Genomic DNA, 26,249 nt, shown 5'->3' with positions numbered 1-26,249 from the left:
TATCTTTCCTGCTTCCCCCTCACACACACACACTTACCCTAACCCCACTTCTTCCCCCCCTTTTCCTTTTCCAGGGTGCCCAATCAGATGTGAGTGGGCACCCTGCTTAATTTAAAGGACAGGGATCTATCAAAGTCTGATCTTCACAACATATGTTTGTGGAAGTGTATCATGGCACGAACAAAGGAGATTTCTGAGGACCTCAGAAAAACCATTGTTGATGCTCATGAGGCTGGAAAACGTTATAAAACTATCTCTAAAGAGTTTGGCCTCCATCAATCCACAGTCAGACAGATTGTGTACAAATGGAGGAAATTCAAGACCATTGTTATACTCCCCAGGAGTGGTCGACCAACAAAGATCACTCCAAGAGCAAGGCATGTAATAGTCGATGAGGTCACAAAGGACCCCAGGGTAACTTCTAAGCAACTGAAGGCCTATCTCGCATTGACTAATGTTAATGTTCATGAGTCCACCATCAGGAGAACACTGAACAACAATGGTGTGCATGGCAGGGTTGCAAGGAGAAAGCCACTGCTCTCCAAAAAGAACATTTTCTGCTCATCTGCAGATCATGTGGACAAGCCAGAAGGCTATTGGAAAAATGTTTTGTGGACAGATGAATCCAAAATATAACTTTTTGGTTTAAATGAGAAGTGTTATGTTTGGAGAAAGGAAAACACTGCATTCCAGTATAAGAACCTTATCCCATTTGTGAAACATGGTGGTGGTATTATCATGGTTTTGGGCCTATTTTGCTGCATCTGGGCCAGGACGGCTTGCCATCATTGATGGAACAATGAATTCTGAATTATACCAGTGAATTCTAAAGGCAAATGTCAGAACATCTGTCCATGAACTGAATCTCAAGAGAAGGTGGGTCATGCAGCAAGACAATGACCCTAAGCATACAAGTCGTTCTACCAAAGAATGGTTAAAGAAGAATAAAGTTAATGTTTTTGAATGGCCAAGTCAAAGTCCTGATCTTAATCCAAATGAAATGTTGTGGAAGGACCTGAAGCGAGCAGTTCATGTGAGGAAACCCACCAACATCCCAGAGTTGAAGCTGTTTTGTACGGAGGAATGGGCTAAAATTCCTCCAAGCCAGTGTGCAGGACTGATCAACAGTTACCAGAAACGTTTAGTTGCAGTTATTGCTGCACAAGGGGGTCACACCAGATACTGAAAGCAAAGGTTCACATACTTTGACCACTCACAGATATGTAATATTGGATGATTTTCCTCAATAAATAAATGACCGAGTATAATATTTTTATCTCATTTGTTTAACTGGGTTCTCTTTATCTACTTTTAGGACTTGTGTGAAAATCTGATGATGTTCTTGGTCATATTTATGCAGAAATATAGAAAATTCTAAAGGGTTCACAAACTTTCAAGCACCACTGTATATTTGGGGGGGGGGGGGGTGCTTTGCCTGCAGTACAGTACATTGTTTCAGCACCCTCTTCATGAGAGTTTGGCAAAAAACATTTAACCAATTTTTCAATGTTTCTTGAGCCATAAACTAAATTATATAACTGTCATTTTCAAATATATTCTGGTTGAGGCTCACTGATCAACTCCTACTTCACACAACCATTCTGACTATCAAATTGCCACTTACAATGGGAGTTGAAGTCATGTCACTCATCATGTAGTGTGCATGAAGATAGTTCCCTTATTGTTGACCACATTAGCATTATAGCTCCAGTGAAAAAGTATAGAGGTCACATCTTGGTTGAACAACTTCAACTTAGTCATTTAATTTTGAACTGAACTATTCCTTTAAAACAAGAAAAAAGGAAATAAATGAAAAATTGAGCCATGGGCACCTATAGACCCCTTCGCATGTTTGTAAACAAACCGACCGTTGCCAGGATGCGCGCGCAGCCTGGACCCAGAAACAATGGCGCTGCCCATAGACCGGCATTATGAGCTGTCAGATTATGCCAAACAATTGTCGTTACAAGATCGAGAATGCTACATAAATAAGTTAACTCTAACAAGTGGACATCGCCTACCGGATCCGTATTTAATAAAAGAGTGGACGGACGATGTTAGTAAGTTCCCTGGTATACAATGGCCAGATATATACTCATACCTTATTGACAAGACTTCAGTGTACACCCACGAAAAACTTTGTGCCTACAAGTCTTTAGACGCATATGATTATGTTATGTGCGGGCATGTACAACTTGATTAACAATGGGACATTCATATTCATTTTGTTTTAATCAAATTATGCCAGTCATGTGATGGCAATGTGGCTTTAGCTACAACAGCAAATACCAACACTAAACAGCAATTTGCAGGAGGTAATGGCATGAAAGGAATGATAGTGTAAAGAGTGCAGCTAAGAGAAATCAGAGCTGCGTAAAAAGCAAGAGGCAGAGACCAGAAATGAAACTGAACGGGGTGGGAGCTAGGTTAGAGCAGTCAATGTAAGTTGGCATTTAGAGTGAGGGCACACAATTTTACCTTTCCATCCTTGCTTTAAAATTGTAATTTTTGGCATACACAAATAATGATGGCACAAAATCTGGACTGCTTGAGTCAAGCGAGACCTCTCCTACAAACAAAATTGCATGCAAAGCTAAGTTAACATGCTAACAATATTCATTACATTGTGTAACTATGACCCAGCTAATCAGACAAACGTTACCAAAGTATTTTGCTACATCAATAAACGAAGACTAGAAAGAATAAAAAAGAAAGATTTAATAAATAGCCTGATCTTACCTGTGATGAAGTGGGCGCTGCAAACCCGCGCATTTTTGATGGTGCTTTCATCCCAGTCTACACGTTTGATGGCTTGTAGCCATAGACGTCGGCGATTTTTTTGGAATGGGTGAGATCCTGCTGGAATTCTGAGCATTTTAACCCCATCACTGCTACGATTCTGACACCCGAAAACACAACAACTAGGCATTTCTGAGTCTTTTTTGGGTCCAGGCTGCATGCGCAATTTCCGCTTACGTATGAATGACGTTTACTGCGAAGGGGTCTATTTCAACAGAGTACTGTGCTGTTTACAGAAATGTGAATTAACTGCAGCAATGTGACGAGTGAAGCTGTGCTTGCTCTTTGATAACAAACAACCTCCCTCCCACAATGAACAGAAATATTTACAAAGCACATTTTCCATCATCAGAGATCTGGGAAATCTGTCTATACATGACAGACCTGCTGAACTCTGTGATAATGGGCTTCTCTTTGAATGCTGTTGTCCTGAGCTGCATCAAAACATTTAACTGAGTTGTAACAGCTGAGTGTCACCACACTCACTCAGATCATGACAGACCACTAAAATGTGAGGCAGCAGAGGCAAGGAGAATTCTGTATGATTTGAATGTAACTCAAGCAGCTTGACTTGCAATTCTACAGACTGACCTCAGTGACTCCTTGTAGAAAAGCCTCCCGAGCCAGCTTGGCAGGGCCATCCACAGTCTTTCCATCATCCTCTGGGCCCCAGCTGGCACTGTAAATATGGATGTGTTGGTTGTTGATGCTTAGAGACTGAGCCTCCACCACATCTGTCACCTCACCATCCAACATGCGCACACCTGCCAAGAAAGAAGAGCTCACAATTACTAAACAGCACACACACACACACACACACACACACACACACACACACACACACACACACACACATTTTTTATATATATAGTGTCTTGCAAAAGTATTCAGCCCCCTTTGTGTTTGTCCTGTTCTGTCGCATTACAAGCTGGAATTAAAATTGGTTTTTGGGGGATTAGCATCATTTGATTTACACAACATGCCTACCACTTTAAAGGTGAAAATCGTTGTTTTATTGTGACACAAGCTATAGTGTCACAATAAATATTTCACTCCAATGACGTCACTTCCAGTGTTGTCCCGCTGACCTCATGCACGTTGTCAAAATGGCAAATCAGGTCAAAATTAAAATTCTTTTGATTAACTTGCTTATTTCTTGTGGATATGTCTACATAATATAAAGAACATTATATGGTCACACGAAGATATGAAATTTATATTCACCACTTGAAGATAAACTTCATATTTTTGCATGACTGTGTAATATTATCTTTCTCTCTTTCAAACACACATCTATCTCTCTATCTATATACTGTATATACTGTATGTACACACAACCCAGGGCGGCACGGTGGTGTAGTGGTTAGCACTGTCGCCTCACAGCAAGAAGGTCCGGGTTCGAGCCCCGTGGCCGACGAGGGCCTTTCTGTGCGGAGTTTGCATGTTCTCCCCATGTCCGCGTGGGTTTCCTCCGGGTGCTCCGGTTTCCCCCACAGTCCAAAGACATGCAGGTTAGGTTAACTGGTGACTCTAAATTGACCGTAGGTGTGAATGTGAGTGTGAATGGTTGTCTGTGTCTATGTGTCAGCCCTGTGATGACCTGGCGACTTGTCCAGGGTGTACCTTTCGCCTGTAGTCAGCTGGGATAGGCTCCAGCTTGCTTGCGACCCTGTAGAACAGGATGAAGCGGCTAGAGATAATGAGATGAGATATACACAACCCCGATTCCAAAAAAGTTGGGACAAAGTACAAATTTTAAATAAAAACGGAATGCAATAATTTACAAATCTCAAAAACTGATATTGTATTCACAATAGAACAGAGACAACATATCAAATGTCGAAAGTGAGACATTTTGAAATTTCATGCCAAATATTGGCTCATTTGAAATTTCATGACAGCAACACATCTCAAAAAAGTTGGGACACGGACATTAAGAGGCTGGAAAAGTTAAAGGTACAAAAAAGGAACAGCTGGAGGACCAAATTGCAACTCATTAGGTCAATTGGCAATAGGTCATTAACATGACTGGGTATAAAAAGAGCATCTTGGAGTGGCAGCGGCTCTCAGAAGTAAAGAAGGGAAGAGGATCACCAATCCCCCTAATTCTGCGCCGACAAATAGTGGAGCAATATCAGAAAGGAGTTCGACAGTGTAAAATTGCAAAGAGTTTGAACATATCATCATCTACAGTACATAATATCATCAAAAGATTCAGAGAATCTGGAAGAATCTCTGTGCGTAAGGGTCAAGGCCGGAAAACCATACTGGGTGCCCGTGATCTTCGGGCCCTTAGACGGCACTGCATCACATACAGGCATGCTTCTGTATTGGAAATCACAAAATGGGCTCAGGAATATTTCCAGAGAACATTATCTGTGAACACAATTCACTGTGCCATCCGCCGTTGCCAGCTAAAACTCTATAGTTCAAAGAAGAAGCCGTATCTAAACCAGTGGCGGCTGGTAGTCTTTCAAACGGGAGGCTGGTCGGTTACGATATTTCCAGATTTTAAAAGAAAAAACATCAATTTTGCCCATACTCTTGCCTCTGATCTGGCTGATTGTTGGCAGCATCACAAACTGTGAAATAACAGGTTCTTTTGGCCCATCTACTGTCCAATATACATGATGGTGGTGTGTGTGGCGGGTATATTTTAACATTTTATATTTTAAAATTGTGGCATGTTGTTTAAAAATTGATCATTATTGAAAGCAGCTCTTTGTCAGGAACCTCAGCAGTAGAGCTGGGTGCCACACATTTCATTCAATGACACTTTCCCTATATTTTACTTATTTTGACTGAGAAATGTTTTATTGACAATTTTGATAACCCTCCACTTTTAATCCAGGTCTGTAGTGTGAAATGTTCTTGGCTGTGTTTTTGTTTAAAAATGTTTTCCAAATTGTAGCTGTGTTTAATTCATATCCAGAAAAATATATATTCCAATATAATATACTCAACATAAACATTTTAAATAGATTCTATATTTTTGGTCCATCCATGACATATTACTAAAGTAGCCTATTTACTGTTGTTGATGTGGGTCACTTGCTGTTAGCCAATTCACTTTCTCGTACCATGAGAGCTGAAAGGAACAAGTATTATTCCCTACCTTTTTCACCAAGTCAATTTGAGGCGTTGGTCTCTTTAATTTTAATTTTTTCCTCGAAAGGAAGACTGGCAAATGGCTTTGCCAAAATTAAATCAGTAATGCTTGGCATCCGTGCGCAGCTTTCTTGCTAGCTGACTAGCCCCCTCAAGTTCAGTCACTCAAATAAACGAAATTTCTGGAACTAAGATAGCAAACTTGACAACACTATATTTACAATGATAACACTTTATTTACAATGAAAATATATACAAACTAAAAAAGCTGGTAGAAACTGTATGTAATGAATGAAATCGAAATGTAAGCTGATCTCTTACAATACACCACAGCACTTGCGAATCCTCATGGGACTGAACTGAAATTCACCGCTGCCTGTCTATAGTTGAAACGAGCTGTCAATCAAAGAAAATATCCGGCCGCTTTCACCAATCACCAGTCTCCTTGCGGAAACTGCCATGTCCCTCCCATGTGAGGCTCGGAGTCCGTAGGCGGGCGTTTTCGCAGTATTTGTCCAATAACCGTCTTGCATTTTGAGATTGAAAAGCGCATAGCTCCCAAATGCCATTGAAGTCCACTGAGGCTGGGAGTCCATGAGACTCCGTAGGCGGGCATTTTTGCAGTATTTGTCCAATAATCATCTTGCATTTTGAGATTGAAAAGCGCATAGCTCCCAAATGCCATTGAAGTCCACTGAGGCTGCGCTGCATCACGCTGTCACGAGGGGGAGAAACTCACGCACACATTAAAGTTATAAGGGCATTTTTAGAGGAGGCTGAGCCTCCCTCGTTGTCTTAGAGCAATCGCCCGTGATCTAAACATGATCCAGAAGCGCAGGCGTCTTCTCTGGGCCAAGGCTAATTTAAAATGGACTGTGGCAAAGTGGAAAACTGTTCTGTGGTCAGACGAATCAAAATTTGAAGTTCTTTATGGAAATCAGGGATGCCGTGTCATTCGGACTAAAGAGGAGAAGGACGACCCAAGTTGTTATCAGCGCTCAGTTCAGAAGCCTGCATCTCTGATGATATGGGGTTGCATTAGTGTGTGTGGCATGGGCAGCTTACACATCTGGAAAGACACCATCAATGCTGAAAGGTATATCCAGGCTCTAGAGCAACATATGCTCCCATTCAAACGACGTCTCTTTCAGGGAAGACCTTGCATTTTCCAACATGACAATGCCAAACCACATACTGCATCAATTACAGCATCATGGCTGCGTAGAAGAAGGGTCCGGGTACTGAACTGGCCAGCCTGCAGTCCAGATCTTTCACCCATAGAAAACATTTGGCGCATCATAAAACGGAAGATATGACAAAAAAGACCTAAGATAGTTGAGCAACTAGAATCCTACATTAGACAAGAATGGGTTAACATTCCTATCCCTAAACTTGAGCAACTTGTCTCCTCAGTCCCCAGACGTTTACAGACTGTTGTAAAGAGAAAAGGGGATGTCTCACAGTGGTAAACATGGCCTTGTCCCAACTTTTTTGAGGTGCTGTTGTCATGAAATTTAAAATCACCTAATTTTTCTCTTTAAATGATACATTTTCTCAGTTTAAACATTTGATATGTCATCTATGTTCTATTCTGAATAAAATATGGAATTTTGAAACTTCCACATCATTGCATTCCGTTTTTATTTACAATTTGTACTTTGTCCCAACTTTTTTGGAATCGGGATATATATATATGAGTGATTCCACGCTTATGGGTACTGAAATGGGAACATGAACTTATTCACCTAAAACCGTTTCTTTTTTTACCATCAGGTCACAAAACATGTAATCTTTAATGAATGATATGTTAAAAGATAACTTTAATTTTCTGAGATGTAATAAAAACATATTTATATGCCAAAGTCAAGCCTATGAGTTCCAAAATGATGTCTGTTACATTACTTCTGTTACGATTGTCCATCTCGCGTCTGTTACAAATTAATTACAATCTAGCTATATACCATGTTAATCTTATTGAAAGAATGTGTATGTTTATTCTACTGCACGTTTATTAATTATATTTGCTAAAACATCACCTTCCTATGTTTCAAAAAGTAATTCTACATTGTTAAAATTGAGAATATATATGTCCACAACACTTCTTTTATGTTCTGACTTTGGCATATAAATATGTTATTATATCTCAGAAAATTAAAGTTATCTTTTAACATATCATTCATTAAAGATTACATGTTTTGTGACCTGATGGTAAAAAAAGAAATGGTTTTAGGTGAATTTTTAAAAATAAGTTCATGTCCCCATTTCAGTACCCGTAAGCGTGGAATCACTCATATATATATATATATATATATATATATATATATATATATATATATATATATATATATATATATATATAATTTGGTGCAGAAGTTTTAATTTATTTTGGGTTTTCTGAAATCAAGAGTGTGTCAAAATTATACATACGGGGTCAAAAATATACATACAGTGGACTGAAAATTCGGTGACATGTCCCTCAGCAAGTTTCACCTTGACCAGATGCTTTTGGTAACCATCGACAAGCTTCTGGCAGAATTCTGGTTGGATATTTGACCACTTCTCTTGGAAGAATGAGTAGAGTTCAATTAAATTCTTGGCTTCCTGGTATGGACCTGACTTTTAAGCACAGTTCATATATTTTTGATTTGGTTGAAGTCACTTTGTTTGAAGACCATTCCAAAAGAACAGTTCAAAGAAGCCACTGAAGGCCCAATATTGCCATGGCATTCATGTCTGTGATGAGTGTATTTAAAGTTCTGACCACAGCTGTATTTGATTAACACTTTACTACAATTATCTTCAGTTATAGCAACACCCTTTTTTATTTTAGAAAATGCTGAATAAAACATAGAAATGAAGTACATTTCTGCCCTGCTCTGTGGGTGGGTATGATGGCTCTTGCTCTGAGGCACTGGTGGCTCAGTGATTAAGGTTTCAGTCCACTGATCAAAGTTAAAAATCACGGCACTGCCGCACTGCCACTGTTGGGCCCTTGAGCAAGACCTTTAACCTCCATCTGCTCAACTTAATTTTAAATCACTTTGCATAAAAGCATCTGCCTAATGAGTACATGTAAATGTACGGTCTCCCTTGTCGACATGAGCCATTTGTAGGTGTATGTGAGCTAATGTATACAGAAGAGGAACGTTCATGCTTTCTCCTCTGACTGTTCAGCTCCCCTCTGACACTGCAGGAACATAACAGTTTGAAAAGATGCAGTGGTTGGCTTTATGTGACTTGGAGGAACCTTGTGCTAGCCCTCACCCTCCCCTGTTGGTAGCTGCTGTGTCAAAGGGAAGGACACAATAGAGGGAACTGGCAATGCTTAAAATTGCTGAGAAAATGAAGTCAAAGCACACACACACACACACACACACACACACACACACACACACACACACACACACACACACAAAGAGTGAATCAATGAAAGAATGGAGGTAATTCTAGGATAACAAGGTCAGAAGAAGAGATTGGAGAGAGAGAGAGAGAGAGAGAGAGAGAGAACAAAAGATAGAAGGGAAGAAAGAACTGATGAATAGATGTCTGTCAGGATCACACAGAGATTTTCCCCTCAGCTGAAATAAGTATGCGGGCAGTAACTTTTCAGACAAAATCACAGTAATGAAGAGAAGTGAGAGTGAATGGAAATCGGCTTTTGTATCGCTCTGGTGTCACCAAGGTTGAGGCACTAATGCACTCAGCTCCCCAGTCACGCATTTTTTAAACACAAATGCACTGTGATAGACTAATATAGCAGCATCTACTCTCTCCCCTTATATATGCAGATACCTGGCCACACAAGCATTGCCTTCTCTGCTAAAATGCATCTAAGTCAGTGTTTAAAGACACATTTATAAACGTCCAAAATGATGCCATTAAAATGAAAGGCAGATAATTCAGGACTAGCAGCTGCCTGTGTTGTCTATGCCTGGAATACAAAACTACATATCCACGCATGATATTGATAAACCACTATGATATTTCAGATTTGAGATGGTATAGGTATCTCTGGGTAATTGAGATAGATCATCTAGAACAAACACACAGAAAGGAAATCAATAACTATGATCTGCTGTGTCAGATTTGAGGATTAGCAGTTGACATAAAAGCAGTCAGGCACCTACAGTAGATTAGATTAGATCATTATTCAACTTAAATCTTCCATTTCAACTCCCAAATCACATCACTCACCTCCAATTTTGGAATTGTAGGCCACACCTACTCCACAGATACCATTATTCGCTGCAGCAGCCACCTCTCCAGCACAGCGAGTCCCATGTCTAAAGTGAGAGTAAGTGTGAGAGAAGGAGAAAGAAAGAGAGAGGCTTCTTAGGTATTCATCCATCTTTGGTGGCATCACCTTGTGAACCAACAGTTTTTCATCTACACCCAATACAATCTAATTCAAATTCAGTTCACATTCAATTAAATTTAAACTCAAATTCCAATCCATAATATAAATACTAAATGCCAAAAAACATAATCGAATAAAACAGCATTAGCATCTGATTGCTTGAGTCAGACTGCAAGCCCCATAAAACATGACCGTGCTTGACAGCTTTTTTGTCCCTGTTCCCATAGCAATACAGCTTAAGAAGAAGAAGAAGAGGAAGAAGAAGCAGAAGAAGCCTTTATTTGTCACATATACATAACAATACAGTGAAATTCTTTTTCTTCACATATTGTTATGAATTCGGGGTCAAAGCACAAGGGGGGTGGGTGGGTGTTGTTGTTAATGTAGCAACTGGGTCTGGCTGGAGAGCTCTCATGCTGCAAAAGAAACGCTGAGCTGAAAATAAAAGGTTTTTCTGCAAGTGTGGGTTCCATGAGATTGCCCAAACCAGCTGCTTCCCACCCCACTTCCACAAAGATTTCATTCTGTGTGCTATCACACTTGCCCACACATGTGCATGCACACACATGGAATGTATCTTTCTCTAGCACATCCAAATGATCTTTCAGTTTCACAGAAATGAGAAGAAGGTCCTCTAATATTGGCATGAAAGTATCAAAAAACAGAATAGGAGATAAAACATTCCATCTTTGCGCCGTGCGTTCTTACTGTGTTGTTTCATGAGGGTTAGATAGATGTGGACAACACAATGAAAAATATTACTTCATTACCAAACTTGGAACTGAAATTAAAAAAAGCCTATAGACTACCAGTCACAAAACTGAAACAAATGATTGTCACATTGAGAATGGTTTTTGACATGAGTTTCAATTACTGTATGAATAATTATTTAATATTTCATTATTTATATAATTATTTGTTTGTGAATGGTGTGCCATTTTAAATGTTGCTGCCACAAGGAACTGTGGGATGGCATTATCTCCTTTCCTTTTGTAAAGGATGGTTCAGTGTACCCTGTGCTCAAGGAGATTGAAAAGGGAGCACTGAAGCACCTTTCCTTAGGATTTAGAGAATTCAAACAGCTCGGCTGCCACTGAGATACTTCCTGGTCATTTCACTCACTTCAGAACCTCATCTCATCTCATCTCATCTCATCTCATCTCATCTCATCTCATCTCATTATCTCTAGCCGCTTTATCCTGTTCTACAGGGTCGCAGGCAAGCTGGAGCCTATCCCAGCTGACTACGGGCGAAAGGCGGGGTACACCCTGGACAAGTTGCCAGGTCATCACAGGGCTGACACATAGACACAGACAACCATTCACACTCACATTCACACCTACGGTCAGTTTAGAGTCACCAGTTAACCTAACCTGCATGTCTTTGGACTGTGGGGAAAACCGGAGCACCCGGAGGAAACCCACACAGACACAGGGAGAACATGCAAACTCCGCACAGAAAGGCCCTAGTAGGCCACGGGGCTCGAACTCGGACCTTCTTGCTGTGAGGCGACAGCGCTAACCACTACACCACCGTGCCGCCCTCACTTCAGAACCTTCGAAAGCAAAAAAGACTACTGGAATGCAGCCACAGACTGAACATGTCACAAATAAGGAAAGGGCTTTTCCTTCCAAAATCAAGCAACAGTGAATGATTTGACAAGGTGACTTAGATAAGTTAATTTAAATAAAGAAAAAGGAACCAAGGAAATAATCCATGTGAAGAGTTTCAATATTTCAGTTTAATCATAAAAAAAAAACCAAGGTCTCCTTCCAAAGAAATGAGCTTTTGTATCTATGGCTCAATCAATTTTAATCAATGAATGTATATTAGCAGCAAACTTAAAAGCTGCTACATGCTGCATTTACTTAATTAATGACAACGTGGAACTTCAATTCAAATATTTATTCCACTAAATTCACATTTTATGGATCCATTTCTCTGAAGCTATGAATGATACTAGCACTTTCATCACTGACACTGGTTTTTATTAGGGCAAGTTCTCACACAAAAGTACATATATCTTAGCAATACTGTTCTAGGATAATGTTGTATCAAATCTTTCATTGCTGAAGAAAATTGTCAGGCCTCATGAAACAAAGCTGTGGGTCTTTCATGGTGTAATAGATGACAGTTATCATGACAAATGGCCAATGCTGTAAAACGGCTCATGAATAAGAAATGCTATGCTCATGTCAGCTCATATCACCCATCTTTTATAGCATAGGCCTTCATCTATTGTGAGGTCTGTCCATCACATTCAGAAAAATAAGATTTCATCAAAGGCTTTTTACAGTGCCATCCAAAATTATTGGCACTCTTCATGACAATGAACAAAAGTTTATATATATACACAGTATACACACACACACACACACACACACACACACACACACACACACACACACACAATGAGTGATATATTGACTTCAAACCTACAGAGACACAGGGGAATATTTGTTCAATTTAAACATGTTCTTCAAACACAAGAAACAAGTAGTACATTTCTTTTTCTACAAAAACAATGGTTTCAAAATTGTTGCCACCCTTACAATTAATATGTTCTGATGCCTGCCCTGGAGAAATTAGCAGTATTGAGTCTCTTCCTGTTATGTTGTGGAGGGATTGCTCCATGCAGATAATTTTAAGCTCCTTTATATCGTTAGGTTTTTGCAACCCAAAAGCATCACTGATCTTCCTTCATATTTTACAGTGGGGAATCAGGTGCATTCCTTATAAGCGGTACCCTTTTGCCTCTTTTGCTGATGGGGTGTATGACCGTTTGATTCTGGTCTCATCTGATCACACCATATGATGCCAGCTTTAGTTCTAATGATGCTTGGTAACGTGAAAGTGTTACATTTTGTGAGATGCTCTTCGGAAGGGTTTTTTTCTGCAAAGCTTCTAAACAGTTTTTAGTTATTGTTTTTTAACTGGATAGAAAATACTTATTTATGAAATATACACTACCTGACCAAAAAAGAATGGACCACCTTTAGCTTTCATTAATTACGATGTGCATTCACCATGGCATTGTTTCGACAACCTTATGCAATGTCACAACATTTATTTCCACCCAGAGTGGCATTAATTTTTCACTGTGAACTTGTCTTGACGACTGGAGAATCGAACCACTCTGTAAAGTCTTCTCCAGCACATCCCAAAGACTTTCAGTGAGGTTAATTTCAGGGGTCTCTGGTGGCCAATTCATGTGTAAAAATGATTCCTCATTCTTCCTGATCCACTCTTTCACAAGTTGAGCCCTAATTTTATGTCTGTGCTATCAGGGAAGAAAAAAAATCGACTGATTTGATAACCTGGTCATTCAGTACATTCAGGTAGTCAGTTGACTTCATTTTATTGCCACATAATGTTGCTGAGCCTAGACCTGACCAATTGAGGCAACCCCAGATCATAACACTGCCTCCAGAGGCTTGTACATTAGCCAGTATGCATGATGGTGCATCACTTCATGCAATTCCCTTCTTACCCTGACTCAGCCATTGCTCTGGAATAGGGTAAATCTGGACACATGACCCCCTCCTTGAATCACCACCTTAATGTGGTGGAAGGGTTTGAGTGCCTCAAGGATTCTAGGAGCTATGTTGTCGGGGGCATTTTTCCCTGGTAGTGTCTCCCAAGGCAAACAGGTCCTAGATGAGAGGTCAGACAAATAGTGGTTCAGAATGACCCTTATGAGAGGAAAAGCAGGTATCCGAGTGCCCTCGCCCAGACCAGGGATACCGGGTCCCCACCCTGGAGCCAGGCCTGGGGGAGGGGCTCGTCGGTGAGCACCTGGTGGCTGGGCCTATGTCTGTGGGGCCCAGCTGGGCCCAGCCTGAATAAGCAACACAGAACCACTCTCCTGTGGACCCACCACCCACAGGAGGTGCCATAAGGGTCTGGTGCACTGTGGATTGGGTAGCAGCCAAAGGCGGAGGCCCTGGTATACTGATTCCCGGCTGATAAATTGGCTTTTGGGACTTGTCACCTCTCTGGTGGGAAAGGTGCCTGAGCTTGTGCGTGAGGTTGAGTGGTACCGACTAGATATACAGTGCTCAGCGTAAATGGGTACACCCCCTTTGAAAAGTAACACTTTAAACAATATCTCATTGAACACAAACAATTTCCAAAATGTTGACAAGACAAAGTTTAATATAACATCTGTTTAACTTATAACGTGAAAGTAAGGTTAATAATATAAACTTAGATTACACATTTTTTAATTTTACTCAAATTAAGGTGGTGCAAAAATGAGTACACCCCACAACAAAAACTACTACATCTAGTACTTCGTATGGCCTCCATGATTTTTAATGACAGCACCAAGTCTTCTAGGCATGGAATGAACAAGTTGGTGACATTTTGCAACATCAATCTTTTTCCATTCTTCAACAATGACCTCTTTTAGTGACTGGATGCTGGATGGAGAGTGATGCTCAACTTGTCTCTTCAGAATTCTCCATAGGTGTTCGATTGGGTTCAGATCAGGAGACATACTTGGCCACTGAATCACTTTCACCCTGTTCTTCTTCAGAAATCCAACAGTGGCCTTAGATGTGTGTTTAGTCATGTTGGAAAAGTGCACGATGACCAAGGGCATGGAGTGATGGTAGCATCTTCTCTTCCAGTATAGAGCAATACGTCTGTGAATTCATGATGCCATCAATGAAATGCAGCTCCCCGACACCAGCAGCACTCATGCAGCCCCACATAAGGACACTGCCACTACCATGTTTCACTGTAGGCACCATGCATTTTTCTTTGTATTCCTCACCTTTGCGACGCCATACAGTTTTGAAGCCATCAGTTCCAAAAACATTTATCTCGGTCTCATCACTCCAGAGTATAGAGTCCCAGTAGTCTTCATCTTTGTCAGCATGGGCCCTAGAAAACTCTAGGCGGGCTTTTTTGTGCCTGGGCTTTAGGAGAGGCTTCTTTCGTGGACGGCATCCATGCATGCCATTCCTCTGCAGTGTACACCATATTGTGTCACAGGAAATAGTCACCCCAGTTTGGCTTTCTATTTCTTTACATAACTGCAGTGAACTTGCATACCGATTTTCTTCAACCCTTCTCATCAAAAGGCGTTCCTGTCGAGGTGTTAACTTCCGTGGATGACCTGGAAGTCTCTGTGAGATGGTTGAAGTTCCATCTTTCTTAAATTTTTGTACCACTTTTGCTACAGTATTCTGACTGATACAGTAAGTAAAGCTTTGCTGATCTTGTAGCCTTCACCTTTGTGGTGTAAAGAAATTATTTTCTTTGGGGAATTCTGAAGAGACAAGTTGAGCATCACTCTCCATCCAGCATCCAGTCACTAAAAGAGGTCATTGTTGAAGAATGGAAAAAGATTGATGTTGCAAAATGTTGCCAACTTGTTCATTCCATGCCTAGAAGACTTGGTGCTGTCATTAAAAATCATGGAGGCCATATGAAGTAATAGATGTACCGTAGTAGTTTTTGTTGTGGGGTGTACTCATTTTTGCACCACTCTAATTTGAGTAAAATTGAAAAATGTGTAATCTAAGTTTATATTATTAACCTTACTTTCATGTTATAAGTTAAACAGATGTTTTATTAAACTTTGTCTTGTCAACATTCTGGAAATTGTTTGTGTTCATTGAGATATTGTTTAAAATGTAAGCCTTCTTTAAGCACATCAAGGCATTGGATATCAACATCAGTTTCACTCGGGAGGACGTCAGTGGGAATAATCTAGCCTTCTTGGATTGTGATGTACACATTAGACAAGACAGATGCCTGAGCATCGAGGTCTACCGGAACCCCCCCACACAGACCAGTACCTACTCTTCGACTCACACCACCCACTGGAACACAAATTGGGGGTCATTAGGACCTTGCAACACAGGGCTCAGAACATTCTTACAACGGTAGAGGGAAAAGAGAAGGAGCAGAATCACATCAAGAAAGCACTTCAGAACTGCGGGAATCCCAACTGGGCCTTCTTCAAGAGCCGAAAAAGGAACATAACGGACAAGGAGGATAACAGGAACAAACACAAGAACATTGTCATTCCCTACATTTCTGGTCTATCTGAGAAACTCAGGAAGATCTTCTACAAACACGACATTCCGGTACATTTCAGACCCAGTAACACCCTGAAGTAGAAACTGGTCCACCCTAAGGACAGTATACCCAGACACAAACAAGACAACGTAGTGTATGCAATTCAGTGCAGTGAGGGATGCACGGACTCATATATTGGGGCAACAAAACAACCACTTCACAGGCGCATGGTTCAACACAGGAGAGCTAGTTCCTCAGGCCAGGACTTTGCTGTCTGTCTTCATCTTAACAACAAAGGACACTCATTTCAGGATTGCAACGTACACATTCTAGCCAGAGAGGATCGTTGGTATGAGCGAGGAGTTAAAGGTCCCATGGCATGAAATTTTCACTTTCTGAGGTGTTTTAACGTTAAAATGAGTTCCTCTGACCTTCTTAAGTCACCCCAGTGGCTAGAAATTTCATAATGTGTAAACCAAACTATGCCCAACATTTGAGAATGGCGCGTCAAAACGGCGCATTGATAAGCTCTTCCCTTTACTATGTCAGCAAGGGAGATGATCCCCACGCCCCCCCTCTGGATTCCCACCCACTGTATGGATTGCCCGCCCAGTTGTAGTGAGGAGACCATAGAGGACACAACAACATGGCATCACCTAAGTGAGCGAAACATGGAAATTGCGCTGTACATGGATGTAACAACACAGAAAAGAGTCTGTTTTTACTGCCGACGGGAGAGCCCCTGAAGACGCAGTGGCTTAATTTTATTTACTTCAATAATACACTGTCGAGTCTACCTAAGACGGTGTATGTTTGTCGGAAGCATTTTCCTGAGGAATGTTTCCACAACGTGGGACAGTACAGGGCAGGTTTTGCACATCAACTGTCACTGAAGCCTGGGTCCGTACCAAGCATCCCTGCCGCATCAGCAACAAACACCGAACAAGTAAGTGTATAACTGGTCGTTTTGCCATGTTTTAAAATCGGTGCGTTAGCCTAGCAATGGCTACATTAGCTGTGCAGCTAACCGCTTCCTGGAGTTAGCCAGGTAATCTGCGCTACAAAACTAAAGAGCATGCAGCATGCTCTGTTAAACTGAGTTTAGTCTGGAAATTGACTGTAACTTATGAGCTTATGTTTGACTATTGCTCCGCAATGCATGTCTTCTGTTGGATAAGCGATATGTTGCTGTAGTTGCTGCTTCTATCCTCTTTGGTTATGGAGTGCGTGTTCAAGTCTAGGGTATTATACGTTCGTAAACTACCACTCCGAACACTCTCACTCTCTGTTCTCTGTGTCACATTGAGTTTACGAAAGGAGTCCGAGGGAGAACGGGGTTTTGTCTTAGCAGCGTGGCTACAGGCGCTGATAGCAGCGAGTATGTGTGTGCACGCAAACACTATACTACTATACTATACTACTAGTGTTGTACACACATTTTCCCACTCCCTTATTTAGACTTGTGAAGGAACCTGATTAGTGGTCATTTCTTCTTATGTTATGTATTTCTCATATTTATTTTTGTGTCCATAATTTTCTGTCAGTATGTAGATCAGTATCAGTATTGCCATTGCTACTGTTCACACACAGCTAGCATGGCCGCAGCTTGGTCAAGCCCCTCCCCCCATGGCCCGCCCCCACCCTCTACCCTTCCCCGCCTCCTGCTTCTCATTAGCAAAACGACGCACTGGGAAAAGCGCTGAAATGGGGCTTTCTCCCAGGAGGCTATATTTACGTGCCGAGGGTTCATTTTGAGAAAGGCTGCGGATATAACATCCGGAAGCCTCCACGAGTCCGTTTAAAGCATCAACAAACCACCATGCCATGGGACCTTTAAAGAAGCCATTTTTGTCAACCTGGAACAGCCATCACTGAACAGAGGTGGTGGTCTAAGACATCATTTATCAGCCACCTACAATGCAGTCCTTGGCACACTTCCCAGACAACTGAATGCTCACCAAAACCCAGCTGTTTTTAGTGACTCACAGGAGGACAGAGAGAACCAATGATCCTTTGATCACCCCAATGACTCTCTAGGCTGTTCACACCCAGCCCCCAGTGACCCACACCAACAGGATGACTTAACAACACCTTAGGATTACTTTTCATCTATGAGAGGATAAATACCTGATACTCCCTATTAGTCAGACAGAACTGAAGAAGCCTTTTGGATGAGAGGTGAAACATCTTCAAGACTCTTCAAGCAAGTCCAGTTGCTCTCTTTTACCACCCACAGTTTACTATGACCTGGATGACTGAGAATCTTCACAGATGTCTCTGAATGTCATTTGCGCTTATGCACCAAATGGTAGTTCAGAGTACCCGGCCTTCTTGGAGTCCTTGAGTGGGGTGCTAGACAGTGCACCACGAGGGGACTCCATTGTTTTACTGGGGGACTTCAACGCTCATGTGGGCAATGACTGTGAGACCTGGAGGGGTGTGATTGGGAGGAACGGCCTGCCCAATCTGAACCTGAGCAGTGTTCTGTTGTTGGACTTCTGTGCCATGCATGGTTTGGCCATAATGAACACCATATTCGAGCATAAGGGTGTCCATAAGTGCATGTGGCATGAGGACACCCTAGGCCGTAGATTGATGATTGACTTTGTAGCCATTTCATCTGATCTACGACTGTATGTCTTGGACACTTGGGTGAAGAGAGGAGCAGAGCTGTCAACTGATCACTACCTGGTGGCAAGCTGGATCAGATGATGGGGGAGGAGGCTGGACAGACCTGGTAGGCCCAAACATGTAGTGAAGGTATGCTGGGAATGTCTGGCGGAGGTTCCTGTCCATCGGATCTTCAACTGCCACCTCTGGCAGAACTTCAACTGCATACCGGGGGAGGATGGGGACATTGAGTCCGAGTGGACCATTGCTGAGGCGGCCATGCAGAGCTGTGGCTGCAAGGTTGTTGGTGCCTATCGTGGCAGAAATCCCTGAACCTGGTGGTGGACACCTGTGGTGAGGGGAGCCATCAAGCTGAAGAAGGAGTCCTATTGGGCTTGATTAGCCTGCTGGTCTCCAGAGGCAGCTGACAGATACCGATGGGCCAAGCAGAACGTGGCTCTGGTGGTCCCTGAAGCAAAAACTTGCATGTGGGAGGAGTTTGGTGAGGTCATGGAAAGTGATTTTCGGTCGGCCTCGAAGAGATTCTGGCAAACTGTCCGGTGGCTCAGGAGGGGGAAGCAGTGCTCTGTCCCTACTGTTTACAGTAGAGATGGAGTGCTATTGACCTCAACTGGGGACATTGTCCAGCGGTAGAAGGGATACTTCGAGGATCTTCTCAATCCCACCTTCATGTTGTCTGAGGAGGATGCAGAGTCTGAGGGTGCTTGGGAGGACTCGCCCATCACAGGGGCTGAGGTTGCTGAGGTGGTTAAAAAGCTTCTCGGTGGCTGGGCTCTGGGGATGGACGAGATTCATCCTAAGTTCCTGAAGGCACTGGATGTTGTTGGGTTGTCTTGGCTGACATGCCTCTTCAACATTGCGTGTAGGTTGGGGACAGTGCCTCTGGATTGGCAGACTGGGGTGGTAGTCCCCCTTTTTAAAAAGGGGGACCGGAGAGTGTGTTCCAACTATAGGTGGATCACACTTCTCAGCCTCCCTGGGAAAGCCTATGCTGGGGTGCTGGAGAGGAGAGTCCGGTTGATAGTCGAACCTCGGATTCAGAAGGAACAATGCGGTTTTTGTCCTGGTCGTGGAACACTGGACCAGCTCTTCACCCTTGCAAGGGTACTGGAGGGTGCATGGGAGTTTGCCCAACAGGTCTACATGTGTTTTGTGGACCTGGAGAAGGCTTACGACCATGTTCCTCATGGTGCCCTGTGGGGGGTGCTTCGTGAGTATGGGGTTCAGGGCCCACTACTGTGGACCATTCGGACCCTGTATGACCAGAGCAGGAGTTTGGTTCGCATTGCTGGCAGTAAGTCAGATTCGTTCCCGGTGCATGTGGGACTCCACCAGGGCTGCCCTTTGTCACCGGTTCTGTTCATAACTTTTATGGACAGAATTTATAGGTGCAGCCAAGGGGTGGAGGGTGTCTGGTTTGGTGGCATCAGGATCACATCTCTGCTTTTTGCAGATGATGTGGTCCTGTTGGCTTCATCAATCTGTGACTTACAGCATGTGCTGGGATGGTTTGCAGCCAAGTGCAGAGTGGCTGGGATGAGGATCAACACCTCCAAGTCCTTGGCCATGGCGCTCAGCCAGAAATGGGTGGAGTGCCTACTTCAGGTCAGGGGGGAGTTGCTACCTAAATTGGAGGAGTTTAAGTATCTCGGGGTTTTGTTCACGAGTGAGGGTAAGGGGGAGCAGGAGTTGGACAGACGGATCGGGGCAGCGTTAGCAGTGATGCAGATGCTAAACCGGTCTGTTGTGGTAAAGAGAGAGCAAAGCTCTCAATTTACTGGTCCATCTACGTTTCCACTCTCACCTATGGTCATGAGCTGTGGGTAGTGACTGAAAGAATGAGATCGTGGATACAAGCAGTAGAAATGAGTTTTCTCTGCAGGGTGGCTGGGCTCTCCCTTAGAGACAGGGTGAGAAACTTGGTCATTCAGGAGAGACTAGGAGTAGAACCGCTGTTCTTCCACATTGAAAGCAGTCAGTTGAGGTGGTTTGGGCACCTTGTTAGGATGTCCCCTGGATGCCTCCCAAGGGAGGTTCTCTGGGCATGCCCCACCAGGAGGAGACCCTGGGGCAGACCCAGGACACACTGGAGAGATTACATCTCTTGGCTGGCCTGGGAATGCCTCGGTATTCCCCCGGAAGAGCTGGTGGAGGGGGCCGGGGAGAGGGAAGTCTGGGCTGCTCTGCTTAGGCTGCTACCCCTGCAACCTGGATCCAGATAAGCAGTAGAAAATGGATGGATGGATGGATGGATGGATGGATGGATGGATGGATGGATGGATGGATGGATGGATGGACACATGACCTTATTCCATTGCTCCAGAGTACAATCTTGATGCTCCCTAGCAAATTGAAGTCTTTTCTTCTGATTAGCCTCATTAACAAGTGATTTTCTTATGGGCACACAGGTGTTTAGTCCCAATCCTGTGAGTTCTTGTCACATTGAGCATGTACGAGTAGAAATGTTTTTACATTCACTATGAAACATAGCCATGAGTTCCACTGTTGATTTTTTACGATTCAACTTCACCAAGCTTTTAAATGAAGTCTGTCAAGATTTTTTTCCAACCACATTTCTTCTGTGAAGTTGATGGCTCACCAATATCCTTCCAGGATTTTTTTTTTTTTTGTGTGTGTGTGTGTGGCGCCACGGGATTTTTGTACTAGATGCTCTGTTTACAGAATGCGTAGAAACGGCATTGAAAAGCACATTATATTTTGCACCATTTTCGCTGGCTGATCCAGTAACTATCAATGAATAATCACCTCTCTGGAAAAAATTAAGAGACCACTTCAATTTTTTTCTTAAGTCAGCATCTCTGTGTATGGCAGCCATTTCATTCCAGTGTCAGTGCTGGAATTCCAACACATGCACACCTCATTTTACTTAATGAGGTACTGATTAGGTGATCACCTGAACCAAATCTTGAAAAAGTATAACTCTGACAAGACTGAAGTACTTGTACTAGGACCACATGCAGCTAGAAGTAAGGTTTCTGATTACACAGTAACTCTGGATGGCCTTTCTGTTTCTTCATGTACAGCCGTAAAAGACCTCGGGATGATTGTTGACCCCAGTCTTTCATTTGAAACTCATATCGATAATATTACCCAGATAGCTTTCTTTCATCTCAGAAATATTGCTAAGATAAGAAATGTAATGGTCACTACATGACGCAGAAAAACTAGTTCATGCTTTTGTTACCTCTAGGTTGGAGTATTGTAATGCCTTACTGTCTGGATGTTCCAATAAGTGCATGAACAAGCTCCAGTTAGTTCAAAATGCAGCAGCAAGAATCCTTACTAGAACTAGAAAATATGACCACATCACCCCTGTCTTATCCACACTGCATTGGCTCCCAATTAAATTTTGTATTGTTTATAAAATACTACTATTGACCTTTAACGCATTGAATGACCTTGTGCCACAGTACCTGAGCGGACTTCTGGTCCTTATTGACCCACCGTGCCTACTTAGATTAAAAGGTGCAGGCTATCTGCTGGTACCTCATATAGTGAAGGCTACATCAGGGGGCAGAGCCTTTTCTTACAAAGCCCCACAGTTATGGAACAGCCTTCCAAGTAGTGTTCGGGACTCAGACACAGTCTCAGCGTTTAAGTCTAGGCTGAAAACATATCTGTTTAGTCAAGCCTTTTGCTAATTTTATTAGGTAAAGGAGTAGATCTAGAGGGTCCTCAGGCATAGTGTTTTGGTAAACTGGGATGTATGGATGCTGTCAGCCCCCACTCACTTGCTCACTCGAGTTTGTTGACGGTGTAGTGGCTGGCTGCTTTATGTCCCGGGGCTCCCTCATGCCTGTGTTACCTTCTGGCTCTCCCCCTTAAGTTATGCTGTCATAGTTAGTTTTGTCAGAGTCCCTGCTTGCACTCAGCACAAAATGTATACTGTTCTTACTCATCAGGTTACACTGGGCATACCTAACAACCTGTATTTTCTCTCTCTCTCTCTCTCTCTCTCTCTCTTTCTCTCCCCCCAACTCTGTCTGTCCCTCTGAGTTACATGTCAATCCTGAGATTGAGATGCTGACCTCTTCTGCTCCTCGGACCTGTCTGACCCATCCTGATGCCCGATGTATGGCTGGAGTCTCACATCGCTCCTGTGGAGGATGGACCCATATGGACAGTTGAAAGTCGCACTTGGAAGACGCTCTGGACACTAACAATAATGCGTTTATAGCTGAGGACTACAGTTGACTTGCTAACTTTAGGACTGCAGTTTTCATGAACAGTTTTGCACTTAAGTTTCCATCAGTGAACAGTTTGTAACGTCAACAAAACAGACTTCATGTTAAAACTGTTAAAATGTTATAATCACACTATCTGTTATCACCCAAATGAGGATGGGTTCCCTTTTGAGTCTGGTTCCTCTCGAGGTTTCTTCCTCATGTCGTCTGAGGGAGTTTTTCCTTGCCACCATCACCACAAGCTTGCTCCTTGGGGATAGATTAGCGACAGGATAGGGATAAAATTAGCTCATGTTTAAAGTCACTAAAATTCTGTAAAGCTGCTTTGCGACAATGTCTATCGTTAAAAGCACTATAAAAATAAACTTGACTATAAAAACCACTGCGGTGGTCATTACTATCCTCTTGCAGTCAGACAAGTTTGGACGGCAAAATCAGTGCTAGTAGTACCTTAAATTTTTTTTTGGGGGGAGGGGCTTTTTTCACTTTTATTAGATAGGACAGTGTAGAGACAGGAAATGAGCAGGAGAGGGATTGGGAAATGACCTCGTGTCGGAATCAAACCCAGGTCCCTGGATTTATGGAATGGCGCCTTATCCACCTGAGCCACGACAAAGCCAACTACTGTGGACCCATAATATTAAAAAAAAAAAAACATATAATATTCAAATTACTGGCAGCATGATACAGGGCATGCAAGGCTACACGCTAGGTTACATTTAAGGCATATCGATTTAAAGGTGCGAGGATTGTCACAATCATAGTTATTTAAAGCACAAAAATAATAATTAAGCATTACGCATTTAAAAGAGCTAAGATTGTCCATATTCAAGTTGAGTTCCTCAGCAAGAGTGTTCCAAATTCTAGTAGCCCTGACTACAAATGATTTTTGATAAGTAGATGTTTTACATTTCCGAGCATTATACTTTATTATATTACTATTTGAGGACCTTGTAGGTCTAGTAAACCGAAAAGCAGGCAGAACAAAGGAAGATACATTTGTAAGACCATGTGTCATCTTAAAAACAAACAAACAAACAAACAAACAAACAAACAAACAAACATATCTAAATACTCATGCCAATAGGTAATGGGAATAAGATGTAACACTTTTAACCTATCACTATATGTCTCTGTACATTTAAATGGTAACTTAAGAATATATTTAGTTGCACGCCTTTGAGTGGTTTCTATTCTAATGATAAGATCTACCAAATTGTGGTGCCCAGATTTGGGTAGCATAACCAAAGAGAGGTCTAACTAATGTAAGGTATACAATCTTCCTAATATGAATTGACTGAATAAATCTTGTATTTCTCTTAATATAGCCCAACAGCCTATTAGCACGAGAGGTCTGCTCTAAAACTTGCTGGTTCCATGTGATGTTACTTGACACAGTTACCCCCAGATCCCTCTCGGTGGTCACTGTCTCTAAGGGATTGTTCTTAACATAGTATGATGACTTGATGGGCTTGATCTTCCTGGTGATAGTTTGATGCTTGCACTTGCTCTCATTGAACATGAGGCCAGATTCGTTCGACCATGCGCCTAGGCGATCCAGATCTAATTGGAGAGCATCGACATCCGCAAGACCTTTGATTTCCCGGTAAAGCTTCATGTCGTCGGCAAACATGGCTACATGGCTTGTTGTAACTGCATCTGGAAGATCATTTACGTAAATCAGAAACAGAGCCGGGCCTAGAATAGAACCCTGAGGCACTCCGGAAGAGACTTGAAGAGGATCTGACATGGCACCAAGCACAGTAACATGCTGACAACGGTCGGACAGGTAAGATTGAAACCACTGAAAAAGACTTCCACCAAACCCGAACTGGCGTAGCTTGAGTAGCAAATGGCAATGACAGACCTTATCAAACGCCTTCGACATATCCATACATCAACATCAATCTGCCTCCCATTATCCAGCATTGAACCAATATAGTCAAGCACTTCTAAAAGGTTAGAAGTGCAAGATTTACCCTTTATAAACCCATGTTGGCATGACTTGATGATCTCGTGCAGATGGTCCTTAAGCTGTTAAGCACACATCTCTCCAACACTTTAGAAACCAATGACAGCAAGGATATTGGGCGATAGTTTTCAACCTGCTCAGCCTCACCTCTCTTGAACACTGGAACCACAATTAGCCTCCTTCCATTCCTGTGGAATGGTTCCATATCCCAGAGACTTATTAAACAGTTTACAGAGAGATGGCGCAATCTCAGTGGCTGTTTCCCTAAGCAGCCTAGCTGGAATGCCATCTGGCCCTGTAGCTTTGGTAACATCGAGACTCTTTAATATTAACTGCACTTCGCTGGTTGTAAGACTTAACTCAGACATAATGGAAGGTCCTGGTGGAACTGGATAGTCATCTGACTGGTCCTCATTAGTAAAGACAGATGCAAAATACGAGTTAAACAGGTTAGCAATTCCTCGCGGGTCCTCAGCTGTTGGTCTGGATGACTGTTGTAGACCGAGGTCATTGATTGTATTTGATCCAGCTGGTGCAGAAACAAAATTCGGGAGAGTATGAGATTTGGAGCTGTGCTTCAAGATAGACCAAAGACGCTTAGGATTAGCAATACTGTTTGACTCGAGAGAGGCAAAAAACTGTTTGCGATGCTCTCGGAGCATGCGCTTTATCTCAGGTCGTAGTACCTTGAACTTCTCCTTGAGGTAATTTGTAGGTGACTTCTTCAGCTTTTGCCTAACAGAATTCTTCTTTCTGATCAAGTTCAGAATAGTTCCATTGATCCATGGCACAGGATTATGACCCTTAAGCATCTTAGACGGAATGAAATCAGACACAGCAGCAAGGAAAGTGTCTTTCCACTGCTTCCAGTCAGAATTTATATCATCATTGTTTATATATGAAGAAAGATTAATTGCTAACAATGCTGCATGAAGACCTTCAAAATCGGCCTTATCGTAGTCAAAAACAGATCTATAAACTTTAGCAGGTGCCTTTAAAAAGGTATTGTATTCCAAGAGAACTGTGCAATGATCTGTGAAGAGCCCCGATTGTTCTACGGACAATACATCATTCACAATGATGTGTTCAGGAGCGCTCATGATAACTAGGTCGAGAATACTTTTGCCACGCATAGGATTGCAGTTCA

The 26,249-nt window shown here is 42.4% G+C and overlaps 1 protein-coding gene across 1 annotated transcript in view; it reads right to left on the bottom strand.

Moving 5' to 3' along the window:
• The window catches only part of furinb (furin (paired basic amino acid cleaving enzyme) b), a 91,093-nt gene that overhangs the window by 46,175 nt on the left and 18,669 nt on the right, over positions 1-26,249 (bottom strand). The window contains exons 5-6 of the mRNA XM_060903532.1: positions 10,102-10,190; positions 3,391-3,563 (exon numbers count right to left, since the gene is read on the bottom strand). Of these exons, the coding sequence (XP_060759515.1) occupies positions 3,391-3,563; positions 10,102-10,190 (262 nt within the window). The remainder of the gene's footprint in view (positions 1-3,390; positions 3,564-10,101; positions 10,191-26,249) is intronic.

Source organism: Neoarius graeffei, chromosome 2 (assembly GCF_027579695.1).
Source record: "Neoarius graeffei isolate fNeoGra1 chromosome 2, fNeoGra1.pri, whole genome shotgun sequence".
In the NCBI taxonomy this organism is placed as follows: Eukaryota; Metazoa; Chordata; class Actinopteri; order Siluriformes; family Ariidae; genus Neoarius; species Neoarius graeffei.
Note: the sequence above shows the minus strand (reverse complement) of the source record. Positions and strands in the feature narration are given on the sequence as shown.